The 19,416-nt window shown below is 42.3% G+C and overlaps 1 protein-coding gene across 3 annotated transcripts in view; it reads left to right on the top strand.

Moving 5' to 3' along the window:
• LOC114329703 (tubulin-specific chaperone cofactor E-like protein) overlaps window positions 1-19,416 on the top strand; it is a 130,056-nt gene that overhangs the window by 98,948 nt on the left and 11,692 nt on the right. For all 3 annotated transcript variants that reach the window (XM_050650576.1, XM_050650578.1, XM_050650577.1), the window contains exon 6: window positions 17,143-17,249. In XM_050650576.1, coding sequence (XP_050506533.1) covers window positions 17,143-17,249 — 107 coding nt within the window. The remainder of the gene's footprint in view (window positions 1-17,142; window positions 17,250-19,416) is intronic.

Here is a 19,416-nt window from a genome sequence, read left to right as displayed (position 1 = left end):
CTAGCGGCAACTGCTAGCAAAAGACTAAGTTTTCACTCTAATGGCATATAACATATCCCACCAGAATGAAAACAATGGGAACCTTCTCTGGTTACACCTCCGAGGCTTCTACAATTTGCAAGCCATACGGATGCTGAGACTAAGGAAGATGAGGGAATTCTACAATTTACAATTCACGTCACATCTGCTCAGCGCGGTAAAGTTCCAACGAGACTGGTTCCCTTCATACTCCACACAGAGTAAATGTAAATCAAAAATGAATAACCATTTTCAATTTCGTTGCAAAACGAAAATACAGCCGAACCATATTCCAGTCCAATCAGAGAGTGCTGCAAGCACCTCTACCGGTTTCGAAACTCATTAGTCTCTCATCAGGAGGCACATATGCTGCTCTCCCTGATCCAACCAAAACAAACCCCAGCGTGCAGTCCCGAATTGCAACGAACGAAATGGCATAGATGCCCTAGCGGCAACTGCTAGCAAAAGACTAAGTTTTCACTCTAATGGCATATAACATATCCCACCAGAATGAAAACAATGGGAACCTTCTCTGGTTACACCTCCGAGGCTTCTACAATTTGCAAGCCATACGGATGCTGAGACTAAGGAAGATGAGGGAATTCTACAATTTACAATTCACGTCACATCTGCTCAGCGCGGTAAAGTTCCAACGAGACTGGTTCCCTTCATACTCCACACAGAGTAAATGTAAATCAAAAATGAATAACCATTTTCAATTTCGTTGCAAAACGAAAATACAGCCGAACCATATTCCAGTCCAATCAGAGAGTGCTGCAAGCACCTCTACCGGTTTCGAAACTCATTAGTCTCTCATCAGGAGGCACATATGCTGCTCTCCCTGATCCAACCAAAACAAACCCCAGCGTGCAGTCCCGAATTGCAACGAACGAAATGGCATAGATGCCCTAGCGGCAACTGCTAGCAAAAGACTAAGTTTTCACTCTAATGGCATATAACATATCCCACCAGAATGAAAACAATGGGAACCTTCTCTGGTTACACCTCCGAGGCTTCTACAATTTGCAAGCCATACGGATGCTGAGACTAAGGAAGATGAGGGAATTCTACAATTTACAATTCACGTCACATCTGCTCAGCGCGGTAAAGTTCCAACGAGACTGGTTCCCTTCATACTCCACACAGAGTAAATGTAAATCAAAAATGAATAACCATTTTCAATTTCGTTGCAAAACGAAAATACAGCCGAACCATATTCCAGTCCAATCAGAGAGTGCTGCAAGCACCTCTACCGGTTTCGAAACTCATTAGTCTCTCATCAGGAGGCACATATGCTGCTCTCCCTGATCCAACCAAAACAAACCCCAGCGTGCAGTCCCGAATTGCAACGAACGAAATGGCATAGATGCCCTAGCGGCAACTGCTAGCAAAAGACTAAGTTTTCACTCTAATGGCATATAACATATCCCACCAGAATGAAAACAATGGGAACCTTCTCTGGTTACACCTCCGAGGCTTCTACAATTTGCAAGCCATACGGATGCTGAGACTAAGGAAGATGAGGGAATTCTACAATTTACAATTCACGTCACATCTGCTCAGCGCGGTAAAGTTCCAACGAGACTGGTTCCCTTCATACTCCACACAGAGTAAATGTAAATCAAAAATGAATAACCATTTTCAATTTCGTTGCAAAACGAAAATACAGCCGAACCATATTCCAGTCCAATCAGAGAGTGCTGCAAGCACCTCTACCGGTTTCGAAACTCATTAGTCTCTCATCAGGAGGCACATATGCTGCTCTCCCTGATCCAACCAAAACAAACCCCAGCGTGCAGTCCCGAATTGCAACGAACGAAATGGCATAGATGCCCTAGCGGCAACTGCTAGCAAAAGACTAAGTTTTCACTCTAATGGCATATAACATATCCCACCAGAATGAAAACAATGGGAACCTTCTCTGGTTACACCTCCGAGGCTTCTACAATTTGCAAGCCATACGGATGCTGAGACTAAGGAAGATGAGGGAATTCTACAATTTACAATTCACGTCACATCTGCTCAGCGCGGTAAAGTTCCAACGAGACTGGTTCCCTTCATACTCCACACAGAGTAAATGTAAATCAAAAATGAATAACCATTTTCAATTTCGTTGCAAAACGAAAATACAGCCGAACCATATTCCAGTCCAATCAGAGAGTGCTGCAAGCACCTCTACCGGTTTCGAAACTCATTAGTCTCTCATCAGGAGGCACATATGCTGCTCTCCCTGATCCAACCAAAACAAACCCCAGCGTGCAGTCCCGAATTGCAACGAACGAAATGGCATAGATGCCCTAGCGGCAACTGCTAGCAAAAGACTAAGTTTTCACTCTAATGGCATATAACATATCCCACCAGAATGAAAACAATGGGAACCTTCTCTGGTTACACCTCCGAGGCTTCTACAATTTGCAAGCCATACGGATGCTGAGACTAAGGAAGATGAGGGAATTCTACAATTTACAATTCACGTCACATCTGCTCAGCGCGGTAAAGTTCCAACGAGACTGGTTCCCTTCATACTCCACACAGAGTAAATGTAAATCAAAAATGAATAACCATTTTCAATTTCGTTGCAAAACGAAAATACAGCCGAACCATATTCCAGTCCAATCAGAGAGTGCTGCAAGCACCTCTACCGGTTTCGAAACTCATTAGTCTCTCATCAGGAGGCACATATGCTGCTCTCCCTGATCCAACCAAAACAAACCCCAGCGTGCAGTCCCGAATTGCAACGAACGAAATGGCATAGATGCCCTAGCGGCAACTGCTAGCAAAAGACTAAGTTTTCACTCTAATGGCATATAACATATCCCACCAGAATGAAAACAATGGGAACCTTCTCTGGTTACACCTCCGAGGCTTCTACAATTTGCAAGCCATACGGATGCTGAGACTAAGGAAGATGAGGGAATTCTACAATTTACAATTCACGTCACATCTGCTCAGCGCGGTAAAGTTCCAACGAGACTGGTTCCCTTCATACTCCACACAGAGTAAATGTAAATCAAAAATGAATAACCATTTTCAATTTCGTTGCAAAACGAAAATACAGCCGAACCATATTCCAGTCCAATCAGAGAGTGCTGCAAGCACCTCTACCGGTTTCGAAACTCATTAGTCTCTCATCAGGAGGCACATATGCTGCTCTCCCTGATCCAACCAAAACAAACCCCAGCGTGCAGTCCCGAATTGCAACGAACGAAATGGCATAGATGCCCTAGCGGCAACTGCTAGCAAAAGACTAAGTTTTCACTCTAATGGCATATAACATATCCCACCAGAATGAAAACAATGGGAACCTTCTCTGGTTACACCTCCGAGGCTTCTACAATTTGCAAGCCATACGGATGCTGAGACTAAGGAAGATGAGGGAATTCTACAATTTACAATTCACGTCACATCTGCTCAGCGCGGTAAAGTTCCAACGAGACTGGTTCCCTTCATACTCCACACAGAGTAAATGTAAATCAAAAATGAATAACCATTTTCAATTTCGTTGCAAAACGAAAATACAGCCGAACCATATTCCAGTCCAATCAGAGAGTGCTGCAAGCACCTCTACCGGTTTCGAAACTCATTAGTCTCTCATCAGGAGGCACATATGCTGCTCTCCCTGATCCAACCAAAACAAACCCCAGCGTGCAGTCCCGAATTGCAACGAACGAAATGGCATAGATGCCCTAGCGGCAACTGCTAGCAAAAGACTAAGTTTTCACTCTAATGGCATATAACATATCCCACCAGAATGAAAACAATGGGAACCTTCTCTGGTTACACCTCCGAGGCTTCTACAATTTGCAAGCCATACGGATGCTGAGACTAAGGAAGATGAGGGAATTCTACAATTTACAATTCACGTCACATCTGCTCAGCGCGGTAAAGTTCCAACGAGACTGGTTCCCTTCATACTCCACACAGAGTAAATGTAAATCAAAAATGAATAACCATTTTCAATTTCGTTGCAAAACGAAAATACAGCCGAACCATATTCCAGTCCAATCAGAGAGTGCTGCAAGCACCTCTACCGGTTTCGAAACTCATTAGTCTCTCATCAGGAGGCACATATGCTGCTCTCCCTGATCCAACCAAAACAAACCCCAGCGTGCAGTCCCGAATTGCAACGAACGAAATGGCATAGATGCCCTAGCGGCAACTGCTAGCAAAAGACTAAGTTTTCACTCTAATGGCATATAACATATCCCACCAGAATGAAAACAATGGGAACCTTCTCTGGTTACACCTCCGAGGCTTCTACAATTTGCAAGCCATACGGATGCTGAGACTAAGGAAGATGAGGGAATTCTACAATTTACAATTCACGTCACATCTGCTCAGCGCGGTAAAGTTCCAACGAGACTGGTTCCCTTCATACTCCACACAGAGTAAATGTAAATCAAAAATGAATAACCATTTTCAATTTCGTTGCAAAACGAAAATACAGCCGAACCATATTCCAGTCCAATCAGAGAGTGCTGCAAGCACCTCTACCGGTTTCGAAACTCATTAGTCTCTCATCAGGAGGCACATATGCTGCTCTCCCTGATCCAACCAAAACAAACCCCAGCGTGCAGTCCCGAATTGCAACGAACGAAATGGCATAGATGCCCTAGCGGCAACTGCTAGCAAAAGACTAAGTTTTCACTCTAATGGCATATAACATATCCCACCAGAATGAAAACAATGGGAACCTTCTCTGGTTACACCTCCGAGGCTTCTACAATTTGCAAGCCATACGGATGCTGAGACTAAGGAAGATGAGGGAATTCTACAATTTACAATTCACGTCACATCTGCTCAGCGCGGTAAAGTTCCAACGAGACTGGTTCCCTTCATACTCCACACAGAGTAAATGTAAATCAAAAATGAATAACCATTTTCAATTTCGTTGCAAAACGAAAATACAGCCGAACCATATTCCAGTCCAATCAGAGAGTGCTGCAAGCACCTCTACCGGTTTCGAAACTCATTAGTCTCTCATCAGGAGGCACATATGCTGCTCTCCCTGATCCAACCAAAACAAACCCCAGCGTGCAGTCCCGAATTGCAACGAACGAAATGGCATAGATGCCCTAGCGGCAACTGCTAGCAAAAGACTAAGTTTTCACTCTAATGGCATATAACATATCCCACCAGAATGAAAACAATGGGAACCTTCTCTGGTTACACCTCCGAGGCTTCTACAATTTGCAAGCCATACGGATGCTGAGACTAAGGAAGATGAGGGAATTCTACAATTTACAATTCACGTCACATCTGCTCAGCGCGGTAAAGTTCCAACGAGACTGGTTCCCTTCATACTCCACACAGAGTAAATGTAAATCAAAAATGAATAACCATTTTCAATTTCGTTGCAAAACGAAAATACAGCCGAACCATATTCCAGTCCAATCAGAGAGTGCTGCAAGCACCTCTACCGGTTTCGAAACTCATTAGTCTCTCATCAGGAGGCACATATGCTGCTCTCCCTGATCCAACCAAAACAAACCCCAGCGTGCAGTCCCGAATTGCAACGAACGAAATGGCATAGATGCCCTAGCGGCAACTGCTAGCAAAAGACTAAGTTTTCACTCTAATGGCATATAACATATCCCACCAGAATGAAAACAATGGGAACCTTCTCTGGTTACACCTCCGAGGCTTCTACAATTTGCAAGCCATACGGATGCTGAGACTAAGGAAGATGAGGGAATTCTACAATTTACAATTCACGTCACATCTGCTCAGCGCGGTAAAGTTCCAACGAGACTGGTTCCCTTCATACTCCACACAGAGTAAATGAAATTGAAAATGGTTATTCATTTTTGATTTACATTTACTCTGTGTGGAGTATGAAGGGAACCAGTCTCGTTGGAACTTTACCGCGCTGAGCAGATGTGACGTGAATTGTAAATTGTAGAATTCCCTCATCTTCCTTAGTCTCAGCATCCGTATGGCTTGCAAATTGTAGAAGCCTCGGAGGTGTAACCAGAGAAGGTTCCCATTGTTTTCATTCTGGTGGGATATGTTATATGCCATTAGAGTGAAAACTTAGTCTTTTGCTAGCAGTTGCCGCTAGGGCATCTATGCCATTTCGTTCGTTGCAATTCGGGACTGCACGCTGGGGTTTGTTTTGGTTGGATCAGGGAGAGCAGCATATGTGCCTCCTGATGAGAGACTAATGAGTTTCGAAACCGGTAGAGGTGCTTGCAGCACTCTCTGATTGGACTGGAATATGGTTCGGCTGTATTTTCGTTTTGCAACGAAATTGAAAATGGTTATTCATTTTTGATTTACATTTACTCTGTGTGGAGTATGAAGGGAACCAGTCTCGTTGGAACTTTACCGCGCTGAGCAGATGTGACGTGAATTGTAAATTGTAGAATTCCCTCATCTTCCTTAGTCTCAGCATCCGTATGGCTTGCAAATTGTAGAAGCCTCGGAGGTGTAACCAGAGAAGGTTCCCATTGTTTTCATTCTGGTGGGATATGTTATATGCCATTAGAGTGAAAACTTAGTCTTTTGCTAGCAGTTGCCGCTAGGGCATCTATGCCATTTCGTTCGTTGCAATTCGGGACTGCACGCTGGGGTTTGTTTTGGTTGGATCAGGGAGAGCAGCATATGTGCCTCCTGATGAGAGACTAATGAGTTTCGAAACCGGTAGAGGTGCTTGCAGCACTCTCTGATTGGACTGGAATATGGTTCGGCTGTATTTTCGTTTTGCAACGAAATTGAAAATGGTTATTCATTTTTGATTTACATTTACTCTGTGTGGAGTATGAAGGGAACCAGTCTCGTTGGAACTTTACCGCGCTGAGCAGATGTGACGTGAATTGTAAATTGTAGAATTCCCTCATCTTCCTTAGTCTCAGCATCCGTATGGCTTGCAAATTGTAGAAGCCTCGGAGGTGTAACCAGAGAAGGTTCCCATTGTTTTCATTCTGGTGGGATATGTTATATGCCATTAGAGTGAAAACTTAGTCTTTTGCTAGCAGTTGCCGCTAGGGCATCTATGCCATTTCGTTCGTTGCAATTCGGGACTGCACGCTGGGGTTTGTTTTGGTTGGATCAGGGAGAGCAGCATATGTGCCTCCTGATGAGAGACTAATGAGTTTCGAAACCGGTAGAGGTGCTTGCAGCACTCTCTGATTGGACTGGAATATGGTTCGGCTGTATTTTCGTTTTGCAACGAAATTGAAAATGGTTATTCATTTTTGATTTACATTTACTCTGTGTGGAGTATGAAGGGAACCAGTCTCGTTGGAACTTTACCGCGCTGAGCAGATGTGACGTGAATTGTAAATTGTAGAATTCCCTCATCTTCCTTAGTCTCAGCATCCGTATGGCTTGCAAATTGTAGAAGCCTCGGAGGTGTAACCAGAGAAGGTTCCCATTGTTTTCATTCTGGTGGGATATGTTATATGCCATTAGAGTGAAAACTTAGTCTTTTGCTAGCAGTTGCCGCTAGGGCATCTATGCCATTTCGTTCGTTGCAATTCGGGACTGCACGCTGGGGTTTGTTTTGGTTGGATCAGGGAGAGCAGCATATGTGCCTCCTGATGAGAGACTAATGAGTTTCGAAACCGGTAGAGGTGCTTGCAGCACTCTCTGATTGGACTGGAATATGGTTCGGCTGTATTTTCGTTTTGCAACGAAATTGAAAATGGTTATTCATTTTTGATTTACATTTACTCTGTGTGGAGTATGAAGGGAACCAGTCTCGTTGGAACTTTACCGCGCTGAGCAGATGTGACGTGAATTGTAAATTGTAGAATTCCCTCATCTTCCTTAGTCTCAGCATCCGTATGGCTTGCAAATTGTAGAAGCCTCGGAGGTGTAACCAGAGAAGGTTCCCATTGTTTTCATTCTGGTGGGATATGTTATATGCCATTAGAGTGAAAACTTAGTCTTTTGCTAGCAGTTGCCGCTAGGGCATCTATGCCATTTCGTTCGTTGCAATTCGGGACTGCACGCTGGGGTTTGTTTTGGTTGGATCAGGGAGAGCAGCATATGTGCCTCCTGATGAGAGACTAATGAGTTTCGAAACCGGTAGAGGTGCTTGCAGCACTCTCTGATTGGACTGGAATATGGTTCGGCTGTATTTTCGTTTTGCAACGAAATTGAAAATGGTTATTCATTTTTGATTTACATTTACTCTGTGTGGAGTATGAAGGGAACCAGTCTCGTTGGAACTTTACCGCGCTGAGCAGATGTGACGTGAATTGTAAATTGTAGAATTCCCTCATCTTCCTTAGTCTCAGCATCCGTATGGCTTGCAAATTGTAGAAGCCTCGGAGGTGTAACCAGAGAAGGTTCCCATTGTTTTCATTCTGGTGGGATATGTTATATGCCATTAGAGTGAAAACTTAGTCTTTTGCTAGCAGTTGCCGCTAGGGCATCTATGCCATTTCGTTCGTTGCAATTCGGGACTGCACGCTGGGGTTTGTTTTGGTTGGATCAGGGAGAGCAGCATATGTGCCTCCTGATGAGAGACTAATGAGTTTCGAAACCGGTAGAGGTGCTTGCAGCACTCTCTGATTGGACTGGAATATGGTTCGGCTGTATTTTCGTTTTGCAACGAAATTGAAAATGGTTATTCATTTTTGATTTACATTTACTCTGTGTGGAGTATGAAGGGAACCAGTCTCGTTGGAACTTTACCGCGCTGAGCAGATGTGACGTGAATTGTAAATTGTAGAATTCCCTCATCTTCCTTAGTCTCAGCATCCGTATGGCTTGCAAATTGTAGAAGCCTCGGAGGTGTAACCAGAGAAGGTTCCCATTGTTTTCATTCTGGTGGGATATGTTATATGCCATTAGAGTGAAAACTTAGTCTTTTGCTAGCAGTTGCCGCTAGGGCATCTATGCCATTTCGTTCGTTGCAATTCGGGACTGCACGCTGGGGTTTGTTTTGGTTGGATCAGGGAGAGCAGCATATGTGCCTCCTGATGAGAGACTAATGAGTTTCGAAACCGGTAGAGGTGCTTGCAGCACTCTCTGATTGGACTGGAATATGGTTCGGCTGTATTTTCGTTTTGCAACGAAATTGAAAATGGTTATTCATTTTTGATTTACATTTACTCTGTGTGGAGTATGAAGGGAACCAGTCTCGTTGGAACTTTACCGCGCTGAGCAGATGTGACGTGAATTGTAAATTGTAGAATTCCCTCATCTTCCTTAGTCTCAGCATCCGTATGGCTTGCAAATTGTAGAAGCCTCGGAGGTGTAACCAGAGAAGGTTCCCATTGTTTTCATTCTGGTGGGATATGTTATATGCCATTAGAGTGAAAACTTAGTCTTTTGCTAGCAGTTGCCGCTAGGGCATCTATGCCATTTCGTTCGTTGCAATTCGGGACTGCACGCTGGGGTTTGTTTTGGTTGGATCAGGGAGAGCAGCATATGTGCCTCCTGATGAGAGACTAATGAGTTTCGAAACCGGTAGAGGTGCTTGCAGCACTCTCTGATTGGACTGGAATATGGTTCGGCTGTATTTTCGTTTTGCAACGAAATTGAAAATGGTTATTCATTTTTGATTTACATTTACTCTGTGTGGAGTATGAAGGGAACCAGTCTCGTTGGAACTTTACCGCGCTGAGCAGATGTGACGTGAATTGTAAATTGTAGAATTCCCTCATCTTCCTTAGTCTCAGCATCCGTATGGCTTGCAAATTGTAGAAGCCTCGGAGGTGTAACCAGAGAAGGTTCCCATTGTTTTCATTCTGGTGGGATATGTTATATGCCATTAGAGTGAAAACTTAGTCTTTTGCTAGCAGTTGCCGCTAGGGCATCTATGCCATTTCGTTCGTTGCAATTCGGGACTGCACGCTGGGGTTTGTTTTGGTTGGATCAGGGAGAGCAGCATATGTGCCTCCTGATGAGAGACTAATGAGTTTCGAAACCGGTAGAGGTGCTTGCAGCACTCTCTGATTGGACTGGAATATGGTTCGGCTGTATTTTCGTTTTGCAACGAAATTGAAAATGGTTATTCATTTTTGATTTACATTTACTCTGTGTGGAGTATGAAGGGAACCAGTCTCGTTGGAACTTTACCGCGCTGAGCAGATGTGACGTGAATTGTAAATTGTAGAATTCCCTCATCTTCCTTAGTCTCAGCATCCGTATGGCTTGCAAATTGTAGAAGCCTCGGAGGTGTAACCAGAGAAGGTTCCCATTGTTTTCATTCTGGTGGGATATGTTATATGCCATTAGAGTGAAAACTTAGTCTTTTGCTAGCAGTTGCCGCTAGGGCATCTATGCCATTTCGTTCGTTGCAATTCGGGACTGCACGCTGGGGTTTGTTTTGGTTGGATCAGGGAGAGCAGCATATGTGCCTCCTGATGAGAGACTAATGAGTTTCGAAACCGGTAGAGGTGCTTGCAGCACTCTCTGATTGGACTGGAATATGGTTCGGCTGTATTTTCGTTTTGCAACGAAATTGAAAATGGTTATTCATTTTTGATTTACATTTACTCTGTGTGGAGTATGAAGGGAACCAGTCTCGTTGGAACTTTACCGCGCTGAGCAGATGTGACGTGAATTGTAAATTGTAGAATTCCCTCATCTTCCTTAGTCTCAGCATCCGTATGGCTTGCAAATTGTAGAAGCCTCGGAGGTGTAACCAGAGAAGGTTCCCATTGTTTTCATTCTGGTGGGATATGTTATATGCCATTAGAGTGAAAACTTAGTCTTTTGCTAGCAGTTGCCGCTAGGGCATCTATGCCATTTCGTTCGTTGCAATTCGGGACTGCACGCTGGGGTTTGTTTTGGTTGGATCAGGGAGAGCAGCATATGTGCCTCCTGATGAGAGACTAATGAGTTTCGAAACCGGTAGAGGTGCTTGCAGCACTCTCTGATTGGACTGGAATATGGTTCGGCTGTATTTTCGTTTTGCAACGAAATTGAAAATGGTTATTCATTTTTGATTTACATTTACTCTGTGTGGAGTATGAAGGGAACCAGTCTCGTTGGAACTTTACCGCGCTGAGCAGATGTGACGTGAATTGTAAATTGTAGAATTCCCTCATCTTCCTTAGTCTCAGCATCCGTATGGCTTGCAAATTGTAGAAGCCTCGGAGGTGTAACCAGAGAAGGATCCCATTGTTTTCATTCTGGTGGGATATGTTATATGCCATTAGAGTGAAAACTTAGTCTTTTGCTAGCAGTTGCCGCTAGGGCATCTATGCCATTTCGTTCGTTGCAATTCGGGACTGCACGCTGGGGTTTGTTTTGGTTGGATCAGGGAGAGCAGCATATGTGCCTCCTGATGAGAGACTAATGAGTTTCGAAACCGGTAGAGGTGCTTGCAGCACTCTCTGATTGGACTGGAATATGGTTCGGCTGTATTTTCGTTTTGCAACGAAATTGAAAATGGTTATTCATTTTTGATTTACATTTACTCTGTGTGGAGTATGAAGGGAACCAGTCTCGTTGGAACTTTACCGCGCTGAGCAGATGTGACGTGAATTGTAAATTGTAGAATTCCCTCATCTTCCTTAGTCTCAGCATCCGTATGGCTTGCAAATTGTAGAAGCCTCGGAGGTGTAACCAGAGAAGGTTCCCATTGTTTTCATTCTGGTGGGATATGTTATATGCCATTAGAGTGAAAACTTAGTCTTTTGCTAGCAGTTGCCGCTAGGGCATCTATGCCATTTCGTTCGTTGCAATTCGGGACTGCACGCTGGGGTTTGTTTTGGTTGGATCAGGGAGAGCAGCATATGTGCCTCCTGATGAGAGACTAATGAGTTTCGAAACCGGTAGAGGTGCTTGCAGCACTCTCTGATTGGACTGGAATATGGTTCGGCTGTATTTTCGTTTTGCAACGAAATTGAAAATGGTTATTCATTTTTGATTTACATTTACTCTGTGTGGAGTATGAAGGGAACCAGTCTCGTTGGAACTTTACCGCGCTGAGCAGATGTGACGTGAATTGTAAATTGTAGAATTCCCTCATCTTCCTTAGTCTCAGCATCCGTATGGCTTGCAAATTGTAGAAGCCTCGGAGGTGTAACCAGAGAAGGTTCCCATTGTTTTCATTCTGGTGGGATATGTTATATGCCATTAGAGTGAAAACTTAGTCTTTTGCTAGCAGTTGCCGCTAGGGCATCTATGCCATTTCGTTCGTTGCAATTCGGGACTGCACGCTGGGGTTTGTTTTGGTTGGATCAGGGAGAGCAGCATATGTGCCTCCTGATGAGAGACTAATGAGTTTCGAAACCGGTAGAGGTGCTTGCAGCACTCTCTGATTGGACTGGAATATGGTTCGGCTGTATTTTCGTTTTGCAACGAAATTGAAAATGGTTATTCATTTTTGATTTACATTTACTCTGTGTGGAGTATGAAGGGAACCAGTCTCGTTGGAACTTTACCGCGCTGAGCAGATGTGACGTGAATTGTAAATTGTAGAATTCCCTCATCTTCCTTAGTCTCAGCATCCGTATGGCTTGCAAATTGTAGAAGCCTCGGAGGTGTAACCAGAGAAGGTTCCCATTGTTTTCATTCTGGTGGGATATGTTATATGCCATTAGAGTGAAAACTTAGTCTTTTGCTAGCAGTTGCCGCTAGGGCATCTATGCCATTTCGTTCGTTGCAATTCGGGACTGCACGCTGGGGTTTGTTTTGGTTGGATCAGGGAGAGCAGCATATGTGCCTCCTGATGAGAGACTAATGAGTTTCGAAACCGGTAGAGGTGCTTGCAGCACTCTCTGATTGGACTGGAATATGGTTCGGCTGTATTTTCGTTTTGCAACGAAATTGAAAATGGTTATTCATTTTTGATTTTTTTTTTTTTGATTTACATTTACTCTGTGTGGAGTATGAAGGGAACCAGTCTCGTTGGAACTTTACCGCGCTGAGCAGATGTGACGTGAATTGTAAATTGTAGAATTCCCTCATCTTCCTTAGTCTCAGCATCCGTATGGCTTGCAAATTGTAGAAGCCTCGGAGGTGTAACCAGAGAAGGTTCCCATTGTTTTCATTCTGGTGGGATATGTTATATGCCATTAGAGTGAAAACTTAGTCTTTTGCTAGCAGTTGCCGCTAGGGCATCTATGCCATTTCGTTCGTTGCAATTCGGGACTGCACGCTGGGGTTTGTTTTGGTTGGATCAGGGAGAGCAGCATATGTGCCTCCTGATGAGAGACTAATGAGTTTCGAAACCGGTAGAGGTGCTTGCAGCACTCTCTGATTGGACTGGAATATGGTTCGGCTGTATTTTCGTTTTGCAACGAAATTGAAAATGGTTATTCATTTTTGATTTACATTTACTCTGTGTGGAGTATGAAGGGAACCAGTCTCGTTGGAACTTTACCGCGCTGAGCAGATGTGACGTGAATTGTAAATTGTAGAATTCCCTCATCTTCCTTAGTCTCAGCATCCGTATGGCTTGCAAATTGTAGAAGCCTCGGAGGTGTAACCAGAGAAGGTTCCCATTGTTTTCATTCTGGTGGGATATGTTATATGCCATTAGAGTGAAAACTTAGTCTTTTGCTAGCAGTTGCCGCTAGGGCATCTATGCCATTTCGTTCGTTGCAATTCGGGACTGCACGCTGGGGTTTGTTTTGGTTGGATCAGGGAGAGCAGCATATGTGCCTCCTGATGAGAGACTAATGAGTTTCGAAACCGGTAGAGGTGCTTGCAGCACTCTCTGATTGGACTGGAATATGGTTCGGCTGTATTTTCGTTTTGCAACGAAATTGAAAATGGTTATTCATTTTTGATTTACATTTACTCTGTGTGGAGTATGAAGGGAACCAGTCTCGTTGGAACTTTACCGCGCTGAGCAGATGTGACGTGAATTGTAAATTGTAGAATTCCCTCATCTTCCTTAGTCTCAGCATCCGTATGGCTTGCAAATTGTAGAAGCCTCGGAGGTGTAACCAGAGAAGGTTCCCATTGTTTTCATTCTGGTGGGATATGTTATATGCCATTAGAGTGAAAACTTAGTCTTTTGCTAGCAGTTGCCGCTAGGGCATCTATGCCATTTCGTTCGTTGCAATTCGGGACTGCACGCTGGGGTTTGTTTTGGTTGGATCAGGGAGAGCAGCATATGTGCCTCCTGATGAGAGACTAATGAGTTTCGAAACCGGTAGAGGTGCTTGCAGCACTCTCTGATTGGACTGGAATATGGTTCGGCTGTATTTTCGTTTTGCAACGAAATTGAAAATGGTTATTCATTTTTGATTTACATTTACTCTGTGTGGAGTATGAAGGGAACCAGTCTCGTTGGAACTTTACCGCGCTGAGCAGATGTGACGTGAATTGTAAATTGTAGAATTCCCTCATCTTCCTTAGTCTCAGCATCCGTATGGCTTGCAAATTGTAGAAGCCTCGGAGGTGTAACCAGAGAAGGTTCCCATTGTTTTCATTCTGGTGGGATATGTTATATGCCATTAGAGTGAAAACTTAGTCTTTTGCTAGCAGTTGCCGCTAGGGCATCTATGCCATTTCGTTCGTTGCAATTCGGGACTGCACGCTGGGGTTTGTTTTGGTTGGATCAGGGAGAGCAGCATATGTGCCTCCTGATGAGAGACTAATGAGTTTCGAAACCGGTAGAGGTGCTTGCAGCACTCTCTGATTGGACTGGAATATGGTTCGGCTGTATTTTCGTTTTGCAACGAAATTGAAAATGGTTATTCATTTTTGATTTACATTTACTCTGTGTGGAGTATGAAGGGAACCAGTCTCGTTGGAACTTTACCGCGCTGAGCAGATGTGACGTGAATTGTAAATTGTAGAATTCCCTCATCTTCCTTAGTCTCAGCATCCGTATGGCTTGCAAATTGTAGAAGCCTCGGAGGTGTAACCAGAGAAGGTTCCCATTGTTTTCATTCTGGTGGGATATGTTATATGCCATTAGAGTGAAAACTTAGTCTTTTGCTAGCAGTTGCCGCTAGGGCATCTATGCCATTTCGTTCGTTGCAATTCGGGACTGCACGCTGGGGTTTGTTTTGGTTGGATCAGGGAGAGCAGCATATGTGCCTCCTGATGAGAGACTAATGAGTTTCGAAACCGGTAGAGGTGCTTGCAGCACTCTCTGATTGGACTGGAATATGGTTCGGCTGTATTTTCGTTTTGCAACGAAATTGAAAATGGTTATTCATTTTTGATTTACATTTACTCTGTGTGGAGTATGAAGGGAACCAGTCTCGTTGGAACTTTACCGCGCTGAGCAGATGTGACGTGAATTGTAAATTGTAGAATTCCCTCATCTTCCTTAGTCTCAGCATCCGTATGGCTTGCAAATTGTAGAAGCCTCGGAGGTGTAACCAGAGAAGGTTCCCATTGTTTTCATTCTGGTGGGATATGTTATATGCCATTAGAGTGAAAACTTAGTCTTTTGCTAGCAGTTGCCGCTAGGGCATCTATGCCATTTCGTTCGTTGCAATTCGGGACTGCACGCTGGGGTTTGTTTTGGTTGGATCAGGGAGAGCAGCATATGTGCCTCCTGATGAGAGACTAATGAGTTTCGAAACCGGTAGAGGTGCTTGCAGCACTCTCTGATTGGACTGGAATATGGTTCGGCTGTATTTTCGTTTTGCAACGAAATTGAAAATGGTTATTCATTTTTGTTTTATTATTAAAGTCACTACCGATTCCTACACATTTCTTCAGATCCAAGTGCAGTTCTTTCAACAAGTTTAATACTATTTTTCCCAATGCTTTTCCTGTCAGGTCTTGTTCTTCCCCTCTTTCTTGATTTTCACTATTATTTTTATGTTCTCAGCGTCAATGGACTTGACAAATCTTCACGAATGTTGTTATTGTGTATGTATCTCAAATTTAGAGAAAGCTGTTTCACGTGAGATACGTCGGTCGTTTTGTCAAATATGACAGAATAATAATTATTTGCACTTTGAACCTGATTCATTATTTGTTCAATTATTTCTTCACCACAACATGTTATCAATTGATTTTGACTGGTGCTACTAATGTCTGTTGCTTGGGAAGATGCTGTGGATAGGTGTTGTTTAAGAGTCATATCTCCTGATGCGATTTCAAACCTTCACAATTCCCCTCATTGCTAGATCCAGCATCTTTGTCCAGAATCAGAAGACCATCTACATTTGCACGATGGCCTCTTAGAGGAATATTTTGTCGACCTAAGAACACTAGACTCTACTATTGGTCGTAGTCTTTCTCTATTTTCTTGTATCTGTTTTGACCTATGAGAGTCTATATGGTTAATGACTGACGTTTGCGATAACTTTGTAGAAAATCTAACTCAACCTGAACACACTCCTGGTGGTCTGATGTTTTTTCATGGGATTGTATGGCTCCGTCGTTGCCCATTAGTTTGGCGAAAGATATTATAGGTTTCGTGACAAAGCTTTGGGCTGTCATCCCCTTTATTATGACCATATTTTTCATTAGAAAAATCCTTTTTAAATTGCGAAAGTACCAATCAACTCCTTTGTTCTAAATGCTGGTGACCCAAGTAACGCTTCATACCATTTTTATTCTTTGTGTGTACAGAGTATAGAAATTGATACGTTATTGATAGCTGCCAAGGTCATTCTAAACATTGGTACTTTGTATAATTATCAACATTTTGATTTACACATCTGCTTATGTCATTCTTGAAGCTTCCGTTACTGCTTTTGTTCAATCCTAGTCCAGAAGATATATTTATCCCCTGTTTTGTACATATATAATAATATGTGTTTGAAACTAAAAACATTTGAACTGCAAATATTTAATTTATATTTTTTATTCTCGGAGGGGGTCATGGCCCCCATGGTCCCCTCCCTGGATCCGCCCTTGGATCCAAGATACCTATGCATATCTTTGTCTACTCATTCGACATTAGTTCCGTTTATTAGAAGATTATCTTCTCATAGTTATTCTCATAAATTTTGCTATCATGAGGTTCATTAATTGTTAGACCGTATTCTTTTCCATACTCCGTTATTCTGGTCACCAGTCTCTGAAGATCTTCAATATTTTCGGCTAAGATGAAGGTGTCATTGTTAATGGGAACTCCATTTACCTTTATTCCAGCTGTTTAAGCTCCAAGAGCTTTTTTCAGGATTTCTTTCGAGTAGGCATTAATAAGAATGGGGGTAATGTAAGTCGCGATATGTCATTGTGTGCACGAAGAATAGATTTTTACAGAAAAAAATAATTGTACATTTTTTATGTTTTCAGGGCCCAGAATTAATGAAATTCCCCAACAAGAGGTTATACAGCTACAACATTCGTAATGGAGATGAAATAATTATAGACTGTAAAAAGAAACCAAGTGAATCATCTAAGTAAATACTTCAACATCCTAATTTTATTGATATATCAGAGTAATTTACAGAGAATATACGTTTTTAGAACTGAATTTATTAACTAAATGCAGTATTTGGTCCGAATTCCTAAAGCATCTACTGATTTAAAACCTTTGTCATTGTATTAATTTAGTTTTTATTTTTATAGTTTTATGAATGCTATGTAAAACATGGAAAGATATATTTTAGTTTAGTTGGAGAGTATTTAAACGTTGGAATATTAGAGTTTACATTAGCCATTATGTCTGTAAGACATTATTTAGTAAGAAACAATGTGGGGCAATAACTGTAAGATTTAAATTTAAAATTAAGCGTGATAGATTAAGTTAAATGGTTATTTAAAAAAGTATTTGATTAAAAATCAAGCATGAGGAATGGTATATATAATATATTAGATCCGACTAAGGGCCGATTTCTCATATCGAGTTCAACTCCAGTTTGACCTGAACTTTTAGTGAACGTCAGTTTAAAGTCGAAATCGTATTTCTCAATTCACGTTCAACCGATGGCAGTTTAAACTTGAACGATGCTTGAACGGTGGAATTCGGCCGTTCAAAGATTTCAGAACCCAGTTCAGATGATTTCATGGATTATGCATGCGTTGTATTAACACGAAACGCTGTCATAATATCAATATATCCTATTTTATTATATTAAGCCTGACGATAAACGATAACATTATTTTTGTTTTTATAACATTTATTTATGATTATTAAAATGACTATTTGACTATAAATACTTAAATTTAACTTTATTCAAAAACAGCATAAAAACGGTAGTTCAAAATGGCGACAGTTTTTTACCTTTTGCCATCTATTGGCATTTCTCGAAAGCTGTACAACGAGCACTGACATGAACGCGCAATGAGAAATGCATTCCAAACAAAACGGTAGTTCACCAGTGAACCTGGTTCAACTGAACCATAGATTACCGCAGGTATGAGAAATCGACCCTAAATGTAACTTTTTTGTGGAATAAAATTTTTGTGAAAATATAGAAAGAACGCAAAAATAAATAATTGTTTATACTGAACAAATTCTTAAATGAAACAATACTGCACAAGGTCGGTATATATCACTTTAACATTAAAGCATCTTCTATACTCCCACTAGGTACCCAATACATTTCATAAACGTACTTCACAATGCCATTGCTAGGCAACTTCCACAGCACTGTATAATAGTGCCATTGTGTTGGATGCGGATAACTTTTGTATTGTCAATCTTCTTCAAGTGCCATCTCCTCGACAGAGCTCGGTAATCATCCTAGCTATTCGTACCAGAGACCTCTGGTTTTAAAAGTTTATTTTATGTACTTTCGTACCATTCGTGGCATTATTTGTGATGTGTTCTGTCCACGATATTTTCAGAATTATTCTATACACAACTTGAATGATTAAATTTTTTCCATTGATGCCGCATTTAAGGTTCAAGCTACTATAATTAGTTGCTATTTTATATCTGGTTACACCAATAGATCTTAAGCTTAAGACGCCTCTTAAGCTCAACTTAGAAATACGCGTTGCACCATACAGTCTTAGATCAAATATTTCCAGCTTAAGTGTCTGTTTTAGTTTAACACATAATCTATAGTTCAGTTTATTTCAAGATGCACTAGAAATAAACAAACCAAGTCACGTTGAATGTTACAAGGAGCACTCCCAAATCATGATTTACAATGTACACTCAACTCCCGATTAACCGTAATCGGAATAACCGTGATGCGGCTTAACCGGGACGCGTTTCAGAAAAAATACGTAAAATTAAATGCAGTTGGAGACGGTCCTGTGAAGCTCAGTAGGCGAGTCACTCATCTCCAGCCGGCAGCCGGGCCCTCTCAAGGTCATAGACACCTCCCCTCATATCCCTCCCGATACGTCGACACACTCTCAGCCGCGCGCCCCGCCCACCCCACAATCAGTACAGTAGTGAAGTGTGACACAGAGTGTGCGTACGATGGCTACCGCTACTAAGCGTAAACGTGTTGTTTTGACGATCCAACAAAAGTTGGACATTGTTCAAAATATTGAACGTGGATCCACGGTTAAACAGATGTGTAACCAGTACAATGTTGGCGATAGCACAGTGCGTGATATTTTAAAAAATAAAGATAAACTCGTAACTTTTGCATATTCCTCGGACACGAA

The sequence above is a fragment of the Diabrotica virgifera genome, chromosome 5 (assembly GCF_917563875.1).
Source record: "Diabrotica virgifera virgifera chromosome 5, PGI_DIABVI_V3a".
In the NCBI taxonomy this organism is placed as follows: domain Eukaryota; kingdom Metazoa; phylum Arthropoda; class Insecta; order Coleoptera; family Chrysomelidae; genus Diabrotica; species Diabrotica virgifera.
This window is presented reverse-complemented; position numbering and strand designations above follow the sequence as displayed.